The 22,868-nt window shown below is 41.2% G+C and overlaps 1 protein-coding gene across 4 annotated transcripts in view; it reads right to left on the bottom strand.

The window, feature by feature from the left end:
* The window catches only part of ANKFY1 (ankyrin repeat and FYVE domain containing 1), a 53,315-nt gene extending 30,677 nt beyond the window's left edge, over nucleotides 1-22,638 (bottom strand). For 3 of the 4 annotated variants that reach the window (XM_037880231.2, XM_043531365.1, XM_037880233.2), the window contains exons 1-5: nucleotides 22,483-22,638; nucleotides 7,983-8,175; nucleotides 6,180-6,298; nucleotides 2,508-2,643; nucleotides 367-490 (exon numbers count right to left, since the gene is read on the bottom strand). In XM_037880231.2, the coding sequence (XP_037736159.1) occupies nucleotides 367-490; nucleotides 2,508-2,643; nucleotides 6,180-6,298; nucleotides 7,983-8,175; nucleotides 22,483-22,492 (582 nt within the window). In that variant the 5' untranslated portion in view covers nucleotides 22,493-22,638. Of the gene's footprint in view, nucleotides 1-366; nucleotides 491-2,507; nucleotides 2,644-6,179; nucleotides 6,299-7,982; nucleotides 8,176-19,753; nucleotides 19,941-22,482 lie in introns of those variants that run through there. The other variant, XM_037880232.2, reaches the window with a different exon arrangement.
* Nucleotides 22,639-22,868: the final 230 nt, after the last annotated feature.

Raw genomic sequence — 22,868 nt, 5'->3', positions numbered from 1 at the left:
TGGAAAGAATGGTTTGGGTTGCTTTCTACAAATGGTCAAACTTTCAGGGAAGAGGTTTGGTTGAAAACAAAGGCACAAAGAGGGTCCGTCTCCTCTCTTCCCCTTCTCCCCCACAAGAAGGTATGCCTGTTTCAGGGAGGCACTGGATGTGATGAAGAGGCAATCTTTTCCGAGACAGAAAAGCAAGTCTTAAAACAGTGTGGGTTTGGATCCATTAACACAGTACTAGCATTTAATGCGATTATGAAGTTTGAAAGTGATATATATCAATACAATCCAACACTAAAATTTAAAGTTTCAAATCTTTACAAAGTTTTTCAGCCTACAGGCTACTCTTTCCCATGCCCCTTCTATTACAGTACTTACCCAGTGACTAGCTATTATTTCAGCACAGTAGTTCAATAAAGTGCTAGCATTTAGCTCCTCCGCAGTTTGATAGAAACGAATGCAGTTCCTGACGTTTACTAGTGACATTACTCCTTTTTCACACCTGCCAGAATGAAAAAATGGAGTTTGGATCAGTTATCAGGAAAGAAAGATTTTTCCTGAAAGGTCAGATTCCCATTTCCAACAAAAGCTGGTCATTCAGATACAGGAACATCTGAAGGCTAGCAGTGGTGAAGCAATGTCATGTTTACCAGTACTATACAAATTCCTGTTATTTATACAACTGCCTCCTTAGAAAAGCTTCAACAGAAATGGCTTTATGAAACAGACCAACCTAGAGACTCCCATAATAGTGTATTTCACACCACTCTGGAGAGAGCAGGATGTTAAAGAGTTCCCTCCAAAGTAAGGGAGGGCACCCTCAATCTTCCCATTGAGGTAGGCTGAAATACATTTGCTGCTGTAAGGACAGTAGTTGCAACAGTCTCACATCACCAAGTTAGACACCCAGTGGAGCTGCTCCAGCTTTCACACTTAAGAATGAACACTGTAAAAGGTACTGTAAAATGCAGATGTGTGAGGAAGACAGGAAAGTGAAGACTTATCCTTGGGAAGAGGTCATTCCCTTCACACTTTTTGGGCGTACAAGAACATGCATTTTTGCAAATCCTACAAACTTACAAAATAGCATGTTGTATACACCAAGGAGACCGAAAGTAGTTTTCACATAGTCAAGGGATCTAGTTATTTTGGACCCACCATTAATGGCTATCAGCATACTTGTATAATTATACCATTGCCTCCCATCAATTACTGGAAGTTTACCTAGCAAAATGGAGAAGCATGGTAGAAGACACCAGAAAGTATCTACAGTTCTGCTAAGGCTGTAGTAAGACACTGGATAGCAACCATTAGTATACTGGATTTTTTTAGTACTATAAAAAACCCAATTACAATAAAAGGCTTAAAATGTTTAAAATTTTGGCTTGTGTTCGCCACAATGAAGAAAAAAGTGCAAAGATGAGGTTAAGTGCTAGACTTAAGGCACCACTCAGTAACAGGGCCAAAAGCAATGGAAGATCACTAGGTACAAACTGCACTTTCTTAATTGACAGGATATACGACCTGGAAGTTAAATCAGGGAAGTTTGCTCCTGTGGATTGAGCCAGTGATCTCTGTTTTCCAGGAAAATGTTCACACTATGCTAAGAGCCCTACTTAATGCTGCCAATGCCTGCTAGCAGGTTAAAAAAAAAAAGGAAGTAACTGAGAGGCCATTTCAGCAATAACTGACAGAAGTCCAGAATAAGAGGATGCTTTATTTACTGACCTTTAGGGTCATTTCATAAGGAAGGTCCAGACCTCTTTATATAGTCTTTGGAAGAGCGGGTGAGGAACAACATTAATCCCTGTGGTCATTTTGCCCTGCCTCCCTCCTACTCTCCATTCTCCCCAAGCATGTCATTTAGCAATATTATTTTTAGTTTTAAAAATCTGAAGAAATTTATAATTAAGAGGATGACCCAAACTTGGCATTTAAAATAGCCAATATGTTCAAGATATATTGCTACTATTGATAAGGTTGCATTTTCATTTTAGCCAGTCACTGAACCAGCAGAAAGAAAAAAAAAAGAGCTAAAGAGTAAAGCTTTCATGCCTAGTAACTCAAAAGCCATTTCTTGTCAATACTGTAACAGATTTGCTTTGTTATAGGAAAACAATGTCAGGAAAGGTAATTAACTCAACAATACCACTCACTCAGGTTGTCTAGTCATGTCACATTAGTGGCATGGGCTTATGGGTAATTGGTGAGTTAGGGGGAGTATACAGGAATAGTTCACTCTTTAATCAAGGGAGTGGCTTGTTTAACACTGTAAGGACAAGCTTGATTTTTCTGCTTATGACCAGCTGAAATTCTTGTTCTACAATTTAAAAACCAACATCATTTTCTTTTAATTATACCTCTCATCTTAACTCACACCCATGAGTTAATATCTGCTAGCAATAGGATGTAATGTAACAGTTATTTACATTAGCACAAATAGCAGATTTCCAAGAGCCTGGCTAATTAGAGCCCAGCCACAACATTCTAGAAGCTTGAACGTATTCACAGCAACTTGCCTTTCCCTGAGGAGTTGTAGTTGAAACCGATTAGCTAATTTCATCAGTTCTGTCAAGAATACATCATCTTCTCTCAGTTCTAGCTCATCTGTGTAGATCCAACGCAGCATTGCCATGGTCACCTCAGGGTCAGCATCTGGTGAAAAATCCAGCTACTTAAGTCTCCAATATTTGCAGTTCAACTGAAATCACTGTAATTTTACCACCCAAAATCAAGTGTTTCTAAAAGGACACAATAGGTCTCTCGTCATACCATCTATCTTAGACCTCCAACTATGCAGGGAAAAGGTAGGTCAACAGTTACCTGAGGGATTAAAGAAAACCCAAGGTGCTGTAAGCAGCGTTACTGCAAGTCAGAAGGTGGCACGCTTCCTTCCTTGTCAGTACTGATCCAACTCAATGTTATGTGATACTAACGCTCAAAGTTACCCTATTAAGACAGCGGTTGACCTTACTGCACGAGAGCCAACATCTCTTCTCTAAAAGAAGGTATTAGCCCTGATGTCCTAGTCAAATTCCAACATGAATAATTACTTTCTGCCAACTTATGTCCCCACAAGGCAGTTTCACTTGTATAAATTGCTCTTCCTGCCCTATACTGTGCTATAGTGTTGCTGCGTGCTATTAATAGCTGCTTATTACCACCCAGAGGTGGTTGCAGCTATTCTTATATCTAGTACCAGTGCTGTTTGGGATCCTTCCATAAGAAAGATGCTTGAGAAAGGCAAGATTTTTTAATTTATCTTTAAATGGTTAGATTAGTAGAAGACATTTGATTTAAATTTCTTAACTCTGCAGGACTCTTACAGTGCCTGCACTCCAGTATATGAAACCCATTGCCACAAGAGGCCAGAGGTATCAATTCTTGTAACACTGCAAACTGCTACTTATTCTAAAAAAAGAGTTATAATAGGAAGCTGTCTCAGCTAGGTTTAAACTTGCTCCCGATAACAAGACATTAATACAGGTGTAGACAGGAGCCTTGATGAGTAGTAACATGCATGCCCTCATAATTGGAGCAATAAAGATACTATTAGCAATGTTCCATCAACTGAGTGGCTTTTAAAAAAATAGGCAAGACACTTAATAAATTACTTCTGTGTTGAATAAGCAAATGTTTTAAAAATCAGGTTTGTTGGGCATAAGCAGGGAAATCCCAGAGTTTCCATACAGTGTTAAGATTTTCACATAGGATGTTTTAAATAGATGTATCCTGTAGACCCAAGTTGTATTTACAAGCCATGCATTAAGTATTCTTCCAGTTGCCACCTGGTACAGAACTCTAAGCAACAGCGCTCCGTGCCAGAACAGTAAGGTAAACACCTCAAGCAGAACAGGCCAAGCTATTTTAAAGTAGCTGAAGACACAAGGAGGATGAGGTAATGTATCTTTTCATGGACCACCTTCTGCTGGAGAGAGACAAGCTTTTGAGCTGAGAGAGAAGCTTTCAATCTTACACAGAACTGCGTAAGTTCAAAAGCTTCTCTCTATCACCAACAGAAGCTGGTCCATAAAAAGATATTACCTCATCCACCTTGTGTGTCTAACATCCTGGGACCAACATAGCAAGCAGCTAGCGAGTAAGTTTTATCCAGCTCTTTAGTTTGCACATGGTCATTTAGCATCTCCTTTTCCAAAAAAGGAAAACCTAAACTATGGTAAAATCTCAATATTTCATATTGAGGTTTTACAGATATTTACCATATAGGCTATGGAACTGTACTATTTAGACAAGTTCAGTAGGCTTTTATGAAATTTAGCCAATAGGCTCAGAAACAGATTTGAGCCTAATTTCACATGCACATTCCAACCGTTGGGTGCATAAGTCTGTCTCTCGCTCTCAAAGAAAGACTAACAAAGATTCTGGATCACCTAGTGTAATAGTCCTAATGAGCATCATAACCATGTACAATTGACTCAAGACACTTAATAAAGATGACTCTGTCCAGAGGGAAAGCGCTTCCTTTTACTACAATTTCAACTTAAATGTTAACTGGATATTCAGTATTTGTATGTTACAATTCTTGAAGTGAGGATATAAAACTGCTATGCCTTAATCTCTCAGTGGCTAAATTTGAGACTTCCCAATAAAGTGTTAACGCAAGTTACCTTACACTTTGTATCAGGAGCTTTGGAACGCTAGCACTAAGGTTCTCACAACCAGAAGTACAGTAACTGGCATGAAGAGCAGTTTATGTAATACAATATCTTCTGACCTATTTCTTGGCATCAGTGATCTTCGGGCTGTTTGAACAGCAGGAAGGTGTGGTAACTTTTCTGAAGTGAAGCTTCTGCAAAGAAGCTTATTTGCTACGGCTTGCTTCTTCCCAAAATATGGATTGTTTCTAGGATTCTTGATTAATCAAAGGCTTTGACAGCAGTGCCTGAAGTTTAGTCTTGCAAACTGACAAGCCATACTTTAAATTTTTCTCTCATTTCCATCTGCAAGTTGCTCTTGCTCAAAGGATAAAATTATCTTTTCTTCCACTAGATCAGGTTGGGGCCAAGACATCCTGTTAAGAGGTGCACAAACTTTTCTAAACAGCCATCAGGGACCACTATGGCAACAGAACAGAGGAACTATGTACAATCCCTGAACCAAGATACTATCTTTAACAGGTAAGATTAGTTCAATAGATGCGGTATCATTCTAGTCACAGCTACTCATACTGTTTGAAATGGACACTGCCCAGCCTTCTCTTAAGTTTCAGTTCTCTAGAGAGTTTAATCAACGTTTTCATCCAGTTAGTAAGCTAGAAGTTAAGAAAACTACTTACTCAGTCCAGCATTGAATACGAATCACTTTTCATCATGTAAAAGCTACATTTAAGAAAGCTTTTGTCAGTTGGCAATTCCAAGACTTGCGTTGATTGTACCAGTGTTGCTGAAAACTGGTTTCATGCAACACTGTCACTGAGCATCACAAAGAGGTAGTCAAACAAGTTTCTAGTGTTTTGATGAAAAAACTAAAAACCTACTTGATCAATATTAGTTCTACAGATATTGAAAGCAAACAGCAGAGGAAGGAAGTTTTCAAGGAGCTAATTCCCTATGTTCACTCTCAGAGGGATTATAAATAGTACCCCATCACTGTACAAGCACATGAAATGAAAAGCCTGCTATATCCAGCATTAAACTCAGAAATGTTATTGTGAATGGCAATGTGATTACTCCCTTTTTAACCAGAACTAGAGAGAGTGCGTCTCAGAGAAAATTCACAAGCCATTTGGGTTGAGCAGTAAGTGCTGTTTTTGCAGCCTGGGTAAGCTATTTGACCATAGGTCTCTAAAGACCATGTGCAAGGGCACACGTCCTCAAAGATATCAAACAGACTAGATTCATAGAATACTTAAAGCAAAGGAGTAATCTGGCTCTTTCAGACAGCTTTGTTTCACCCCGCCCCCGCACTATGTTTAGTTCCCTATCAAGAAAGGGAGTGAATCACCACACTTACCTTCCACATCATTAAAATGGAGAGGATGGGTTATTGATTTAACTAACATTAAATTTGCAAGTCTGTTACAGAGAGTCTAAGCTTCATAATTAATGGAAAAAAACTCCGTAGTCAGCATAGTATTGTGAATGATGAGATCTAACCTTTTCCCAAAGGGCCTTTTCATTAGTTGTTTCAAAGACATTCAAAGCATCACACACCGACAAGCAGCAACTAACCTGACAGATCCAGTTCCTCAGTTGACACTAGGCTGGCTAGACTCCAAGTCTCACTGCGGGCTGCCAACACAAATTTGTGAGCTCTGATGCGCTTGTCCCCAACCTTTATCTTCAGATCACTGATAGACGAAAAAGCACACATGTATATACAAACATACCCCTTGTGCTTAGGCACTTATGGACTCTGCATCTGTCAAATATCTACAATGTAATAACATTTAAGCATCTAATTTTACACTGAATTGTTTACTATTAGGTAAAAAGTCTCTTGCATTAATATATTAAAGGCAAAACAGTAGGTTCATTCTTTCAACGAGTTAAGAAAAATTTTCAAGAGTAACCCAACTGTTATCACCACAAGGAAAACGCAAGCTCAGCCCTGTGATGAACGTTCATTAAAAATATATATATATATTTATATTTTCAGTAAGTAGTTCATACAGCACAGACCAACATCAGTAATTGACAAGATGAGGTGTGTGTAGACCCACGATTCAGCCCAGAGACAGGCTCAGGCAAGATTACTTAAAGGACTATCAAAGCACATTTGACACAACAGTCAACCTGTATAAAAGTAAAAACCCAGAAATACCCCATTTCCAGTACAGCTGCTGTCAGGGAACACTGATCACACAGAGCATTCTTTTTATTCAGAAACAATACATAGACTGATCATTTTCCTCCATCTAACATTATATAGTTAAGGTGTTATGTTCTTAAACACGTTGGATTATTTTTCATCCACTTGTTCTTGCTAACAAAAGCTATATACTTTAACCTTCACCACCACTACTCCCCACCCCACCCCAAAACAAACAAAGCCTTACTTGGGAACTTAAATGCTTGTTCCCAAAAGAAACCATTTCTTTTTGGAGCTAATATTTGGACCACTACCCTATTCCTATTTAAAAAAAGGCTATGAAATCCTGAACACTCAAAGCAGAGCAGATCTAGGTTCGGATTCTTTTTTGTGTATCAGTGCTTTCATACAAACTCTTTTGGCTGTCACACTTGCATAAATTTGTACAATATACATGGCAAGATTAATAAATACTACTTTGCAAATTTGATTCTACTAGTTTCCCCATATTGTCTTTAAAAAAAAAAGACCCACAACACACTCAAAAAACACCCCCCCCCCCCAAAAAAGTGCAAGGAATGCTCTTTCAGGATCACCCAAGTCTCAGATAAGAGACTGCCTACAAAGTGCCAGCAAAGCGCACTAGAGGGATATGATTTGTAAAGTGCTCTAACTGCCCCGTGTAAATCCCGTTGGCTCCCTCTACTTTCACATTAATGGTCAAATTAGGTACCATTTACGGAGGGCCAGAGGACACCATCAGGGTCAAGGGGGGTGTAAAATGGGGAAGAACAGTTAGAGCACACCACATTCGGGTGCTTTACAAATCACACCCCTTTTGCATTGCTATGCCATGGAGACAAGCCTAAAGAGATGGTTTTAAGAACACTTTGTAAAAATAAAGCAGGTGTTATCTGAACAAAAAATAAGAGACACCAGCATCAAACTTCACACAGTAAGTTCCCCATTAAATTATCCTGAAGCATACCATGTTTGAAGAGAACTGGTTTATTATATTTAGTTTTGTCACCAAAATTGGCAGGAAAAAAAAATAAATAAAAGACAGGCTGATACTATACTTAATTTTAGCCACACACAAAAAAAAGCCACATACTAAGTACAGACAGTCTCTCCCCCTTAGAGCTCAGAATCTGAAATAGCTGGTGAGGAAGAGATTTACAGTTTCATCAATATAGCTTCTATTTCCAGGATGCATTTCTTACCTATACTGCTCCTGCTCATAAAGCTCAGCTACAATGGTGAGAAGTCGACTGATGAAGGAGTCACTGGCATTCTCTTTGTTAGACTGGGCAGCCAACAGAGTACACCTCCTCTCTGTATCGGCTAGCTTCTTCTGCAGTTTTACATACTCCTGGCGGAGAAGCATTAGGTGCTTCTCCAATTTGGCCACCTCCTCTGCAAAATAGAAACATGCAGTTCAGTTGAAAGGCTGAACAAAAGCCTTAATACACTTCTTTTGGAAATTCTGTGGATATCATCCCCTCCCCCAATTTCAGCAAATCTGTTCGCCTTAATTTGCTCACTAGCATTATCTACCTGCAATCATCACTAAACTCTCATTTTTATATGGCTGGTCAAATGGAAGTTTACCAGTCATTCCCTGTCCCTTAGAGTGAATGCTTACACCAGAGGTTCTCAAACTGTGGTCAGCAGACCATTGCTCCATTCAGGTGGTCTGGGGATAGTTCCTTCTAAGGTGCATGCCTGAGTGGCTGCAAACAAGAGAATGAAGGGCCACCCACCTAATTAGTGGAACCACACAGGCGTGGCTCCACTAATTAGGTGCCTGGACCCTGGAGAAGACATGTAAGATGAGGTGGTGGCCTTGTGGGGGAAAATAGGGGGTAGGTGGGAGAGGGCAGTGGGGTGAGGGGAATTTGGGACATGCAGGGCTGTGGCAGCCAGAGAAAAGAGGTGACTTTCCCCAGCTCCAGGGCTGCAGCTGCCGGCCCTCCTTCCCAGCCCCGGCTTGGGGGCTGCTGCGGCAGGGGAGAGGGCACACCCATCACACTAGAAAGGTAAGACTACTAATATTAAAATATGAGTTGAGTGCTTTTTTTTGTAGAACAAAAAAGTTAAGTGTTTTTTTAATATAGTGCTTTTATCCAAAGCACTTTACAATAGTTATCCAACAGTACAAACATTTGGAAAGATTAAGTGGTCCGCTGAGACCCTCACCAATTTTCAAGTGGTCCATGGGGAAAAAAAAATTTTTGAGAACCACTGGCCTACACAGTGTTATACCAATTTAATGGTAATACCAGGGTGGATAAAAATGCTTTTTTTAAAATCAATTTTTATTTAAGTCGGATGTTTTTGATAAAATGCTTTTAAAAGGAAGACACCTATCTAAAGATAGTTTTAATCAAGATACATTATATAGCTCAAAGATAGCTCATCATGGAATAGGGATTATAAATCCTAATTCTAGAGTAGGAGACTGTATATTCATGTAATGTTTATATGTTTTGTAAAGGAGTTCCAATAGTTCATGGATTAGGGACCTAATCTTATGGGGTTCCAGGAGCTTCTGTATAGATTTAGGTTAATCCTTCTATCTACCCAATGGGACTCAGTGCTCAGCCTAGAAGGTAGCATCCGAGATGCTTAGTTTTGCAGTTCTCAAAAACGGTGGGTGTGTGTGTCTCCAGAGATAACATGCTTGTTAACAGCAAAAATGTTTTAAAAATATAAAGAAATGAGAAATAACAGACCTCAACCTTATTTTCCCCTCTGCAAATTTGTGTACAATCAGTCCCTGACCTCTCTAAAAGTGCAAAGTTTCAAAAAGTTCAATGAATTGTTGGGGGTGGAATAGATCTGGACAAGGGGAAGAAGTCTGGAGATAAATGTGAGAAGGGAGGGACAGGCAGCAGAAACAAAAGTGAAACTGTTTGAGCAGCATATTCCAGAAGTCTTGAGGTCTTTCTGAGTGTAGCCTTCATTGACTGGAGGAGATCTACCATACCTTTCTCTCATGAGAAGGGAAAAATCTATCATGGCAGCAGGTTGTAAGAGACCCCCAGTTTGGGTCTCATCTATCTCTGAGTTGTGAAGAATATGTTGGTTGTTATGACCTTAATACAAGAATGCACTTTTATGTAGAAATCCATGCTTAAATAGAGAGTCTTCCTGACTAGTGATTTAAATCAAATTAATTTAAATCAAATCCACTCTGGGTAACACTTTCCAAACCAACAGTTAAATTGGTTAAACACTAATTAGACAAAATCCGCAAGCATCAACAAGCTTAAAAAAAACACAAAACTACACCACATCTTTTACAGACAGAAAGCAAAAGCAGACATTTGAAATTTTTGCAAGTCTGATGCTCTGGGGAGCACTGGGGTTAGTACAAGCTCAGTTTGATCACTTCTCCCCTACTGGGAATTAGTGGTTCAAACCTTCCCCTTATCTCCCCCTCAAAAGCCAAAGATCTAGATGTTTCTACTGCAGTCACCATGATATGAGACTAAAAAAGGCTCAACAGTACCTCTCTTCAGGATCCCACAATCAATCATGTTCAGGGAGTATTGCACAAAAACAGAAGTCACTGAAGGATGCACATATCGCATTTTAAAGCTTCTCCACTGTTACTATCACCTAATTGCCTAGGAACAGAAGGCCGAAATTTTGATCCCTGCCTGGCAGCTATTATAATTTAACTTAACAGAAGTCCCATCTCCCAGCCTGGCCAAAATGGAGCAGTTAGATTGTGAATGTGCCTATATCCAGAAAGAAAAGGAGTACTCCTTTTCTTTTTGCAAATACAGACTAACACGGCTGTTACTCTGAAATATATCCAGAAAGTTTCTAGCTAAGGCCATTTTTTTAAATGGGATTCTGTATTTTAAGACCATGTATGTTGTTTCTGGAATTAAAAAGACTACTATGTCTCTTCCGTATCTGGACGGAGCACTGACAAAGACATTATAAACCAAATATATAAAAAAACCAATGAGAAACAATCCATCCCATACTGACAGGGGAAGAGATTAGATGACTGAGGTCTTCTCTAATTATAGTTTAAGATGCTACAATAGCATTTCACTCAGACTAGTTTGCATGGACAAACATGCAGATATTGACACTTTCGTACAAATATTCTAAATAGCTTTTAAACGAGCACCATGGCTTGAATGGTCCCCATGATCCTTGTCCTAAAGAGAACATTCCTTTTTAATGGATGAAAAGACAGGTGGGTTAATCATTAATATGCTTGTTAACGAACCTGGGACAACTTTAGGAAATTTCCTTTGAACACACTAGTTCAGGGGTGGCCAACCTGAGGCTCCAGCGCCACATGGAGCTCTTCAGAGGTTAATATGCGGCTCCTTGTATAAGCACCAACTCTGGGGCTGGAGTTACAGGCGCCAACTTTCCAGTGCGTCTGGGGGTGCTCACTGCTCAACCCCTGGCTCTGTCTCAGGCCCTGCCCCCACTTCACCCCTTCACCTGAGCCTGCCATGCCCTTGCTCCCCACACAGAGCCTCCTGCACACCACAAAACAGCCAATGGGGAAGCACTGATCAGCAGGGCTGCTGGTGGGCGGGAGAGCTGATGCGCTGCTGATGTACTCCTGGGGCTTTTTCCAATGTACATTGGTAAATTCTGGCTCCTCCTCAGGCTCAGGTTAGCCACCCCTGGGCTAGATGCTCTTATCTTTTCAACCTTACCTCTGTCTTATCAGCCACAGGCTCACATTACTTACTCTCACTTGCCATGTAAAGTTTAGATAAAAGCAGAGCTGGGTTTTTTTTTTTTTTTTTTTTTTTTTAATAAAGTCAAAATAGCCTTACTGTGTGTTTAATAGAGAGCATTCCATGAGATAGTCTCTTGTGACTTAAACCTAGAAGAGATGCAAGACTTAATGTTCTGTACAGTTGGGTAAATAGAGATAAGTGACTTGCCCAAAGTCACATAGCCAAGCACTAATTTGGGTTCTGTTTCCAGAGTTACCAGCTCCAATCACTAGACAAAACTTCTCCAAGAACACAGATACAAAAAAAATTTCCAAAAACGCCATTTTCTCCTCTAATATGTAGATATCTTACATGGAGAGCAGAAGTCGCTTAATAGAATGCATGGAAAGAACTCAAGCATAACGTCGACCCTTATACTATAGAGGATAATACAAGACTGTTTGCTCTACTTGGATTTGATTTTAACATGTGGAGGTGCGGATGTTTTCTAGAACGAAGCTGTCACTGTAAGCACATCATGAGATATTCCAAGAAAAGTCTTCAATTTCCATTGCCCTATCGCTCTGTGGTAAGACAGGGCCTATCAGCAATGTCCGAGAGCTTTACAGCTCTTATATTTGCCTTAGCAAGGATGTATGCTTAGTTTTGAAAGTAGATTTTGTGCATTGGCATTGCACAATGCAGCCATCACCCACAGAGAAATGTATGCCATTTTTTTTAAAAGCATAAATACACAGAACCATTTATCTAGCAGACCAAAGATTCCTACCAAACATACATCTGTTACAGTAGTACCTAAAAAAAGTAGTACTTGTGGCACCTTAGAGATCAACAAATTTGAGCTCACTTCATCGGATGCATGCAGTGGAAGATACAGTGGGGGATTTTATATCCCCAGAGAACATGAAACAATGGGTGTTACCATACACACTCAGATGACAGTGATCAGGTAAAGTGAGCTATTACCAGCAGGAGAGGGAAAAAAAGCCTTTTGTAGCGATAATCGAGGTGGGCCATTTCCAGCAGTTGACAAGAACGTGTGAGGAACAGTAAGGGGGAAAAATAAACATAGGGAAATAGTTTTACTTTGTGTAATGACACATCCATCCCCAGTCTTCTTTCAAGCCTAATGTAATGGTATCCAGTTGGCAAATTAATTCCAATTCAGCTGTCTCTCATTGGAGTCTGTTTTTGAAGTTTTTTTGTTGTAATATCGCAACTTTTAGGTCTGTAATCGAGTGACCAGAGAGATTGAAGTCTTCTCCAACTGGTTTTTGAATGTTACGATTCCTGATGTCAGATTTGTGTCCATTTATTCTTTTGCGTAGAGACTGTCCAGTTTGGCCAATGTACATGGCAGAGGGGCGTTGCTGGCACATGATGGCATATATCACATTGGTAGATGTGCAGGTGAACGAGCCTCTGATAGTGTGGCTGATGTGATTAGGCCCTATGATGGTGTCCCCTGAATAGATATGTGGGAACAGTTCACAACAGGCTTTGTTGCAAGGATAGGTTCCTGGGTTAGTGTTTTTGTTGTGTGGTGTGGGGTTGCTGGTGAGTATTTGCTTCAGGTTGTCTGTAAGCAAAGACTGGCCTGTCTCCCAAGATCTGTGAGAGTGCTAGTTCCCACCCCCATGTTACTCACACCTTCTTGTCAACTGCTTGAAATGGGCCATCCTGATTATCACTACAAAAGTTATTTTCCCTCCTGCTGATAATAGCCTACCTTAATTGATTTGTCTCATTAGAGTTGGTCTGGCAACCCCCACCTTTTCATGTTCTCTATCTATATCTTCCTACTGTATTTTCCACTCCATGCATTTGATGAAATGGGTTTTAGCCCATGAAAGCTTATGCCCAAATAAATTTTTTAGTCTTTAAGGTGCCGCAAGTACTCCTCGTTCTTTTTGCTGATACAGACTAACACAGCTACCACTCTGAAACCTGTTTCCAAATAAGGTACATGCATAACACTCCATCTTTTGAGGATATACAGTATATTTTCCATTGCGTAAATGCCAAAGAAACTGTTATAAATGGATTTTAGTACTTCTACAAGCTTTAACGTTCTTTAGAGGAGGACAAGTCACACTCAAAGATGCCAAATCTTTTCAGCCTAGAAGATAACAGGAATTCACTTTTACTCTATCCCTTACAACCACAGAGCCATTGATCAGTACAAAGGGACAATTAGCATCAAGAGGAAGTGTGTTTTGGAAATACTGTTTCATCAATATCTAAGTTATCACTACAAGCAGGGATCAACAGAACTGAATTCTATTACATAGTATTTAGACCTAGACAGACAGGAACTTGGCTGAGCTCTTGAGAATTCTGCAAGGCAGGGCCCTTAGGGCAAATCATCCCCCTATCTAGTTTGACTGCAGATAGAATGCATCATTTAGAGATCATGTCAACATTCAGTCTTTGCCCAGGGACCGTTTGACTAATGCTGCTTTAAGAGTTCTTTAAATAGGACATAACCTTTCATCCAATAAGGCAATTGTTTACATCAATATTTTGCCATGAAGAGTAAAACGCAAACTACAGAGCAGGCTCATTGGGGTCACTGCCAAGTTTAGCTATGCCATTAGAACTAGGTAGAGTGAGATTTGTAGCTGTAACTAAAAACCTTAGCCTTTACAATCACTTGTTTTACAAAGTACAGTACAAGCTTAAGTGTCTGCTAGGTAATAAGCAGTATCTGGAGTGACCTTTCTTTAAAGAGGATCAAATTGTTTTATTCTTTAACAAGGAAAGCTCATTTCACAACACAGGCAGCAGCTACCTATGTTGCTGTACTTCGATATGTTAGCTATTTTACTTCATTAGTTACTGTCAGTGGATCTTCCTTTGTTTTGTTGAAGTAGATTGAACTGGAATGTATTAAGGTCTTTCAGAAAGCTGCAACCTACACTTACATCCTTAAGGATGTATCATTAAGGACAAGCTTCCAGCCTTTTTTGGATCATCTTTGCACGTAATTCATAAGCAAGCAGTTTGTGTGTTGTCGGAAACATGACTGTATTGGTCTGTTACTAGATGGAAATGGCAGACTTAATAATGCACAAAAGGCAGAAGTGTTCAATAGTATTTCAGGGGAAAAAAAACATAACACTTTCAATTCCTCTAGTATCTCAGGAGGATGCTGAACAGCAGTTACTAAAGTCAGACACTTAAGTCAGCAGGCCCAGATAACCTGTGTCCAACATTTTTAAAAGAGCTAGCTGAGGAGCTCATGGACAGTTAATGTTGATTTTCAGTAAGTTCCAGAAGACTGGAATAAAGCTGATGTGACAAAATTTAAAAAGGGTAGAAAGGATTACTAACTTTTTTTTTTGGTATAAGAGGTTTGGCTGATAAAGATAATTGTATTACAGTAACACTGACTTTCACAAGGCATTTGACTTGGTACTGCAGGACAGTGGTTAAAAACTAAAGATATAAAACTAACATGTAATGTGTGCCATAGATTAAAAGCTGGCTAATGGATAGGTCTCAAAATATAACTGTAAATGGGGAATCAAATGGGTGTTTCTAGTGGGTTCCTGCAATCGTCAGTTCTTGGCCCTACGCTATTTAAAGATATTAATGACCTGGAGAAAAACAATTGCTGATAAAGTTTGCAGATGACAAAAATGGGGCGAGTAGTAAACAACAAAGACAACAGCTCTCTGATCCAGAGCAATCTGAATTGCTTGGTAATCTGGGGATAACCCAACAATATGCATTTTAAATATGGCTAAATGTAAAGTGTATACATCTAGGGACAGAGAATGTAGGCCATACTTATAGGATGAGGGACTTTAATCCTGGAAAGTAGTGACTGAAAAAGATCTTGGGGGCATGGCAGATAGTCAGCTGAACATGAACTTCTTGTGTGAGAGACTGCAGCCAAAAGGGCTAATGGAATCCTTGGATGCATAAACAAGGGAATCTCAAGCAGGAATAGAGGTTATTTTCCCTCTGTATTTAGCACTGCAAACGTTGCTGGAATATGGTGTCCACACTCAAGAAGGATGTAGATAAGAGATAAGGACATTGGTTTACAGGAGAGCCTCGAGAATGACTCAAGGATTAGAAAATCTGCCCTATAGTGATAAGCTAAATGGATTGGGCTCCTGGAGCCTAATAAAGAGAAGGTTAAGGGGTGACTTTATTACAGTCTATAAATAGGTACATGGGAAAACAAATATTTAACATCTCTCTCTCTCTCTGCTAGACTGAAGAGAGCAACTGTCAAGCTTCAGGTTCCAGCCACTGAACTTATTTTCCAGTCTGAATTAAGGCATAAAATTTTTAACAGTGTAATTAGCCATTGCAACAACATACTAATGATCATGGTGGATTCTCCATCACTGACCATTTTAAAATCAAGATTGAATGCTTTTCTAAAAGATTCGTGCTAGGAATTATCTTGGGTAATTTCTATGGCCTATGTTGTATAGATCAGATCATCACTGCAGTCCCTTCTGGCTTTGGAATCTATTGACACTGACACATCCACAGGCAACAAGAGACCTATTGATTACTTAAAGCACAGGACAACAGAATTAGGTAGGAAGCAGTGTATATCAGTCATTTTAGGTCAGTTAAAAATAAGACTAGACATTACAATGTCTACAGTAGTCATGTTAGGAGCAAGAAAAGACTGAACCGGAAGTATTAAAAGGCAAGAGTACAAACAAGAGTTCTTCAAATGTTTGACACCTCATAGCACATATTCTATTTATAACCCCTCTCACCATGAGGTAAGTTTCAAAAATTGCACACACAGTTTTAACAGCCCTTTCATTTTTCAAGTATGGCCTAAACTTTTATGAAGGGCAGACAGCCACAGAAGCCAGGAATCTCTTCACATCCTGTTTGACAGATTTCTCTGGCCTTGGGAAAGTCATTTATCCTATCTACCTCAAATTCATCACCTACAAATTGAAACACTTATTGACAAACACGTCTCAAACTGACTAATAGATGTTTGCAGAACCACTTAGAGGAGGAGGAGTGCTTAAGCATTAAGTTGCTACTATTACCTAAAAAAACAGCCTCATGTCAAAACCAAACCACCTCAAACTAGTATGGTATATTAACAGGTAAAGACTTCTATATACAATAATCAAAACTTGTCCTTCTCCTCTCCTACCTGAAGTCTCTTAAAATCAAACTAAAAGATAGATTGAACTTGGATAAGTATCCAATACAAGGAGAGACTGCCATAACAGTTACTACTGGCAGCTTTTCAAAGTCTGAGACTACTAGGCCAAGCCAGAGACCGAAGGATGGAGATTGCCCTTTTTTAGGTTCAAGGGCAACACATTTGTGAAAAACCCACCCCCTTGCCATGTCTGGCTGCTAAGAAAGATACTGTTTACTACAATGCTGTCCCTGAACTATACATGAGGGCCATCTTTCATATTGACTTCTGGCTGGTAGTCATAAGTGTCAATGCACTCCACCTCCTTCTAGCTGCTGATTTTTTTTGTATCTTCTATTCTCTCTCTCCCCACACACACACACACCCAAAAAACCCTCTGCAATCAGGAGACTAGGAGGGATGGGGGAAGAGAAATCCCAGGATTTCCCTGACCATCACCAGGAGAGGGGAAACCCAACATTTGCTACTTCCTCTACCTCCCCCTTCCCAAACACACACGCCCAATCCTCCTCCACTTTGAATAATTTAATTGGTACTTTCATGCAGCTCAGGGCATCCCCCCCATCAGCAGAAGCATGAAATTAGTAAGCTTGATACAGGCACCATTGTCCACAAGAGTCTGAATAAAACCTGAAACTGACCAGAGTCTTTCTAGTCTCCCTCAGCTTGCGAGACCACTCTACCCGTGGCTTACACTGGTTAGTCTGTATTCGTAAAAAGAAAAGGAGTACTTGTGGCACCTTAGAGACTAACCAGTTTATTTGAGCATGAGCTTTCGTGAGCTACAGCTCACTTCATTGGATGAAGTGAGCTGTAGCTCACGAAAGCTCATGCTCAAATAAACTGGTTAGTCTCTAAGGTGCCACAAGTACTCCTTTTCTTTTTACTGGTTAGTTATTTTCACACCCTAAAAAAGGGTTTGGTTTGTGTTTTTAAACTGAAACCTTAAATTCTTATAAAATCAACAGTTTACATCTCCTCATTCACCAGGGACAAGAGAATTAGTCAAGCCTTGACAGGCCACTATTATTTCCCATTGTTTGCTACAAATTCACCAGAATATTTGCACAGCAAAAGCTAGGCATTCACTTCTTATCTTGCATGCATGGGTGTGTGCACCCTATATGTTTGTAAAAGTCAGCTACTGCACATTCACAGGCATACACAGTATTAATCTTGTGAGTTGTATGGAGTAGTACACAGCTGCTTTTAATATGAAAATGAAGCCCTGAATATCCAGCCACTAATGATAACGGCAATCTAGAAATATAAACTTCACAGAAGTTTGTCACAAAAAATGCTACTTTGGTCCATGGTGAGACTGCCAATTTCCACCATAGTTATTTCACTAGTAATTTTTCAGAAAGCACATAGTAGCATTCAAATGTTGACAGCATCAACTCTGTACATTAATCTCCTTACAGCTATACATTAGTATGAAGTTTCTCCTGCATCTGATTTCCAGGATAGTTATGGAACACACTTTTATACAATTTACGGTTAGTACCATTTTGCAGAAGCAGGACAGTCAAAGTCACAATAAGAAAGCAAGAAGAGTACTACTGAGTTTTACAGATACATTTAAGGACCTATAGAAAAACATTAACTAGAGTTATGTGAACATTTTAATACTAATGTTGATACTGTGCGCATTTCTGGCCCTTTTGTTGAGATGTAACAAAGGATACTATGATTCTTGGACTACTCCAAGTCTGGTGTTTGGTGCTTGGATAATGAAAATTTAAGCAAGCTTCACTTTCAGATTCTAAATGGTTCAATTGTTCAGGCTTTAAACAAGACAGGGAAAACTTGTTTAGAAAGTTTTCACCTGGAATGTGTGAAGTCAGGAAAATTTCTATTACTCTTTGGTTTAAAAAAAAACAATTGTATAAACAAAACTTGACGTTTCAGCCAGCTCTGAGTTGACCATGTCCTTTTAAGTATGCCAAATACACAGCACACTAATATTTAAGCATGAAGCCAGAAATTAAAGGAAAATTTCCAGTACAAGAGCTTCAAATTACACTGTCAAAACTGAAGTTTAAGGAATGATTAGCTGTTACTACCACAGTAAGCAATAAAGCTTAGCGCAATAGAGCTGAACTGCAATTCAGACAGTGACGGGGAAGGACCTCGTTGGTATCAGCCATAGAAGTAACTCCTTGGGAGAAGCAAGTGGGACCAAGCAATTCACTCCTGAGCATGGCTGAGGTCAAGCCTCATTCCAAGTATGTTCTGTTCGGGGAGAGGAAAAGTTTGGGCTGGTCAGCTAGTCAACTAGCTCAAAGGCAGTCATTTCTGATAGAAAAGCAAGCAGTTTAATTTTCCAGGTAAGTCACAGTAGCCTTACAAAAGTAAGCTATAATTTGATTACTTCTTGTTTCAGAACAATTTGATTTCAGGAGGAAGATGGTATCTTCGTTGAATAAAAATATTTTGAAAGTGTATAGAACACAAGCCACCCTGCTTTTGTATCCCAATCCTTGAATCAGCAGAGGGGATTATTAAAGACCATGGGGACAAGCAAGCACAAAGCACGTGGTACCATATAACACAAGAAATGCACTAATATATTTTCCAAGATTCATGGTAACCTAAATATCAATAGTTTTCATGACAGATGAAGCTGTTTAAGTCACAGGAAGTACAAGAAATCCTGGATAAGGCCAGTTTTTTTGTGAGAACCAATTTTCACATAAGAGCAGAGCAATCACGTACATGTAAAGAAGGACAGAAACCATGTGTCCCCCGCCCACAAGGGTGATATCACTAAATTGGATCTCCTTGTATTGTCTTATAGAGCAAAGTTTTACCAATGCTCCCATTTGCTAAACTGGATTTCAGAGACATTGGTAACTCTGCAGCTTGCAGGAGGAAAAAGTGGCTTTAATCATGGATCAATTTATATCACTCATGGAGCGGAACACCTTCCCAAGGCAGGTTTCTTAGAGTAGCATCTCAAATGCTCACAGAAAGCTAGACTTATTACTACGCTCTCTGATGAAGGGACTGATAAATCTGTAACTAAACAAGAATCTGTGTACATCTGAGTAGGATTGGCAAACTTGTACTATTTGCGGATAGACTTGAAACTGAACTGAGTATCAGTTACCTCTTCCCTCAAAACTCAGCTCTCTACACAAGGCTTGTTCTCATTTGCAATGCAATCCGGGTTTCCACTCCGCCATCCTTTGTCCAGTACTCCTTCCTCCTATTCCCATCTCCTCTTTATCCAGGATTTCTCCACCCTCATGTGCTAGTCCAACAGCAGCTGTAGTGTTGCACATCCTCATGACTCATCTAGCTCCCTCTGGTGGTGCTGGGTTCTATCAAAGGGGACAACACATTTCTTTGACAGAGCAGCCACAGAACCAAGTGTAAGTCTCGTCTACATTAGAGACATGGATTGTAGCATCTCAATCAACTGGACTGCACCTTGAAATAATCTTTCATGTGGATGCAATCAACTGAAGTTACCAATAACCTGTAGGGAAAAGTGTTGATCAGCTTCTGCTCAGATGACTATGTGCTAGCTGATAGCCCCCTCAGTCAACAAGTCTCCTTAAATTGCCAGCTGAGTCTTGAAATGCTAGAAACCCACTGACAATCAAGTGGGAGGTGCTGCTCCAACAGAGCATCACCCTAATGAGGCAAAGTGAGTCTCTTAATCTGGCCTTGTAGAGGGCACACTTAGGGTAATGGAGCCAGCCTGCACCATGGCCCTTGCTTTACCTTATTATAAACTGACTGCAATCCAATTGCAAATCACTGGCTTTGTGCTTTTGGGTCAAAGCGAAAGGGAATTCACTCATTCAGGGAGGTCCTTTGGGGAGCATGAATCTCTCCTTATTAGCAGAAGCTAGTGAGTGCAGTCTCAGGCAACAATACACATCTGGCTCACTGGTCAAAAAACCTGAAGCACAGAAGAGGCATTTCAGAGCCTACTGGGGACATGGTATCATGGCAGCACTCGCTTGGACAACTAAGCAACTGTATCTTTGGCAACCACTTCACCTGACTCCACAAAAGGCAGCCCTACTGGGGACACAGGGGCACGCCTAACGAAGATCGAGGGTTGGTAGGCTGGACACACTCAAATCAATTACCTTCAGTTGGTGTAATAACAATTGCTTCAAAAAAATACACTTGCCTACCATTTAAGTCACAAACCAAATTGTAAGTCTTAGCTGCCTATAGATAAAAGATAGGAATTTGTTCCCCAGGACTATTTTAAAACACCCACATTTGTCTGAAAACAGTGCTTACTTTTTTAAAACAAACCTAAGTTTATCAAAACTGAGAAGCTAGCCAAAAGAATCTTTATTCCGTTTACTTTGTGCTTAACAGCTCTTTGTACTGAGTCAGTTTCCTGTATGTAGGAATACCGAAAGGGATTTTGCTGATATTTTCAGCAAGGGAGAACCTAAACGCCAACATAAGATCAGTAGAACTCTTACAAATATTTTTAAATGAAAAGTTTCAGGATACGCTATTTAAAGGTGCTCTCAAAGTGGATTTTATTAAAAGTTAAAATTCCAAAAGTATCAGGTTGTGTCTTTAAATACTAAAACAACAAGACTGAATTTTTAACTAGGTTTGCAAAAAATTAACACTTGTGTTTTTAGAAATTGCAAAGCCTAACAAGGGCTAAATTTGAGGCTACTCTACTGCCTCTTACAAGATTAGATTTTTTTCCAATAAAAATAAAATAATTGTGGATTGTTGTGGCTCTAAAAGATCATATCAAACTTCTCTTTCCACAGAAGGCCTGATAAGTGAGAGCACCACTCCACTTAGTTTTACTGGATTTGTTATAACTGCACACTTTTTGGTATAAATGATTCATCAGTGAGTTTGAAACTGGGTGCCTTTCACAGCAACATCTCACCTGTACCATGCCAGCAGCCACCACTTTAAATTATCTGAATCTTACATCTGTGGAAAGCTTCCCAACCAGAATCAACTGTGTCGATATCACACACCCTGACTCAGGAAAGGAGAGATGCATGTGAACCCCAGTATCACCGCCACCTCCTCCAGAGAGGGAGGAAAAGAAAACCAGGAAACTGACACTATCCTGTATTCTCTCCTTCCTTGGAGAAGGGAAAGGAGCAAGGTAAGGCAATGCTAGTTACCATCCAAGTGTCGGAGGAAGGGACTAGGGAGAGGCACGCCACAGTTGCCTGACACACAGAGCAAATGGAAGTAAGACAGAGAAGGCGACTGAACCCCCGTAACAGCTCAACGGAAGCAGTGTGAGGCAGACACACAGCAGAGAGGTTTCTAATCCTAATCCCTTCCCACCCACCCCCCTCTCACTTTAGAAGTGACTTGACGGTCCCCAAGGCACCGGGGGGGAAGGGCGGGGGGAGACGACAGTCTCTTCCTCACTACCAGGTGGAGGGAAAGAGCAGCTCAGCCCGAATGAGGAGCCGGGATGCAGAGCAGGGGCTGGCAAAGCACCAGCCAGACGTGTACACCGCCCCCCCACAGAGACAGGGGAAGGAGCCCCCCTCCCTCCCGGCTGGCGAGATGCTCCCTCCACCCAGAGAAACGGGAAGGGGGGGGGGAAGACACCTGCTTGATCCCCCCCCCCGACACGGCTGGGGAAAGCGGCCCCCCTCCAGGCTGAGGAGAGACTTCGCCCCTCTGGGCTGACAGGGGACAGGGACGCCCCCCACGCTGGCGGGAGCCGACCGCAGAAGAGACGCCCCCTCCCCCTCGGGAGAAGCCGCCTCCTCTCCCCACGCAACGGCCGGGAGCGGGCAGGGCACAGGCCAGTCGCGGGGCAAGCGGCGGAAGCCCCAGCCCAGAACTTCTGCCCGCCTCCCCCGCGCCTACCTTCCGCCATGTTGGGTCCGGCCGCCTGCGCTTCTCGCGAGAGCCGCCACGCAGGGCCCCTTGGCCAGGCACTCTCGCGAGAGTGAGACCCGACCTCGCCCTCCCAGCGCGCGCCGGGAGCCTACGTCTGGCGTCTAGAGCCCGGTGGGGCTGGGCAGCTCCCGGCCTGCCCCTTTATGCAGCGGGCGCTGCAGCGTCGCCGGGGCACCAAAGGGAACCTCCAGGGACACTCCCCCTCCCCCCCCGCGGGGGGGCACACTCCCCCTCTCCCACCTCGGGCACTATCCCCATTCCCCCCCTGGGGGACACACTCCCCATCCCCCACCTCGGGCACTATCCCCATCCCCCCCCCCGGGAGGACACTCCCCATCCCCCACCTCGGGCAC

The sequence above is a fragment of the Chelonia mydas genome, chromosome 17 (genome assembly GCF_015237465.2).
Source record: "Chelonia mydas isolate rCheMyd1 chromosome 17, rCheMyd1.pri.v2, whole genome shotgun sequence".
Lineage (NCBI taxonomy): Eukaryota > Metazoa > Chordata > Testudines > Cheloniidae > Chelonia > Chelonia mydas.
Note: the sequence above shows the minus strand (reverse complement) of the source record. Positions and strands in the feature narration are given on the sequence as shown.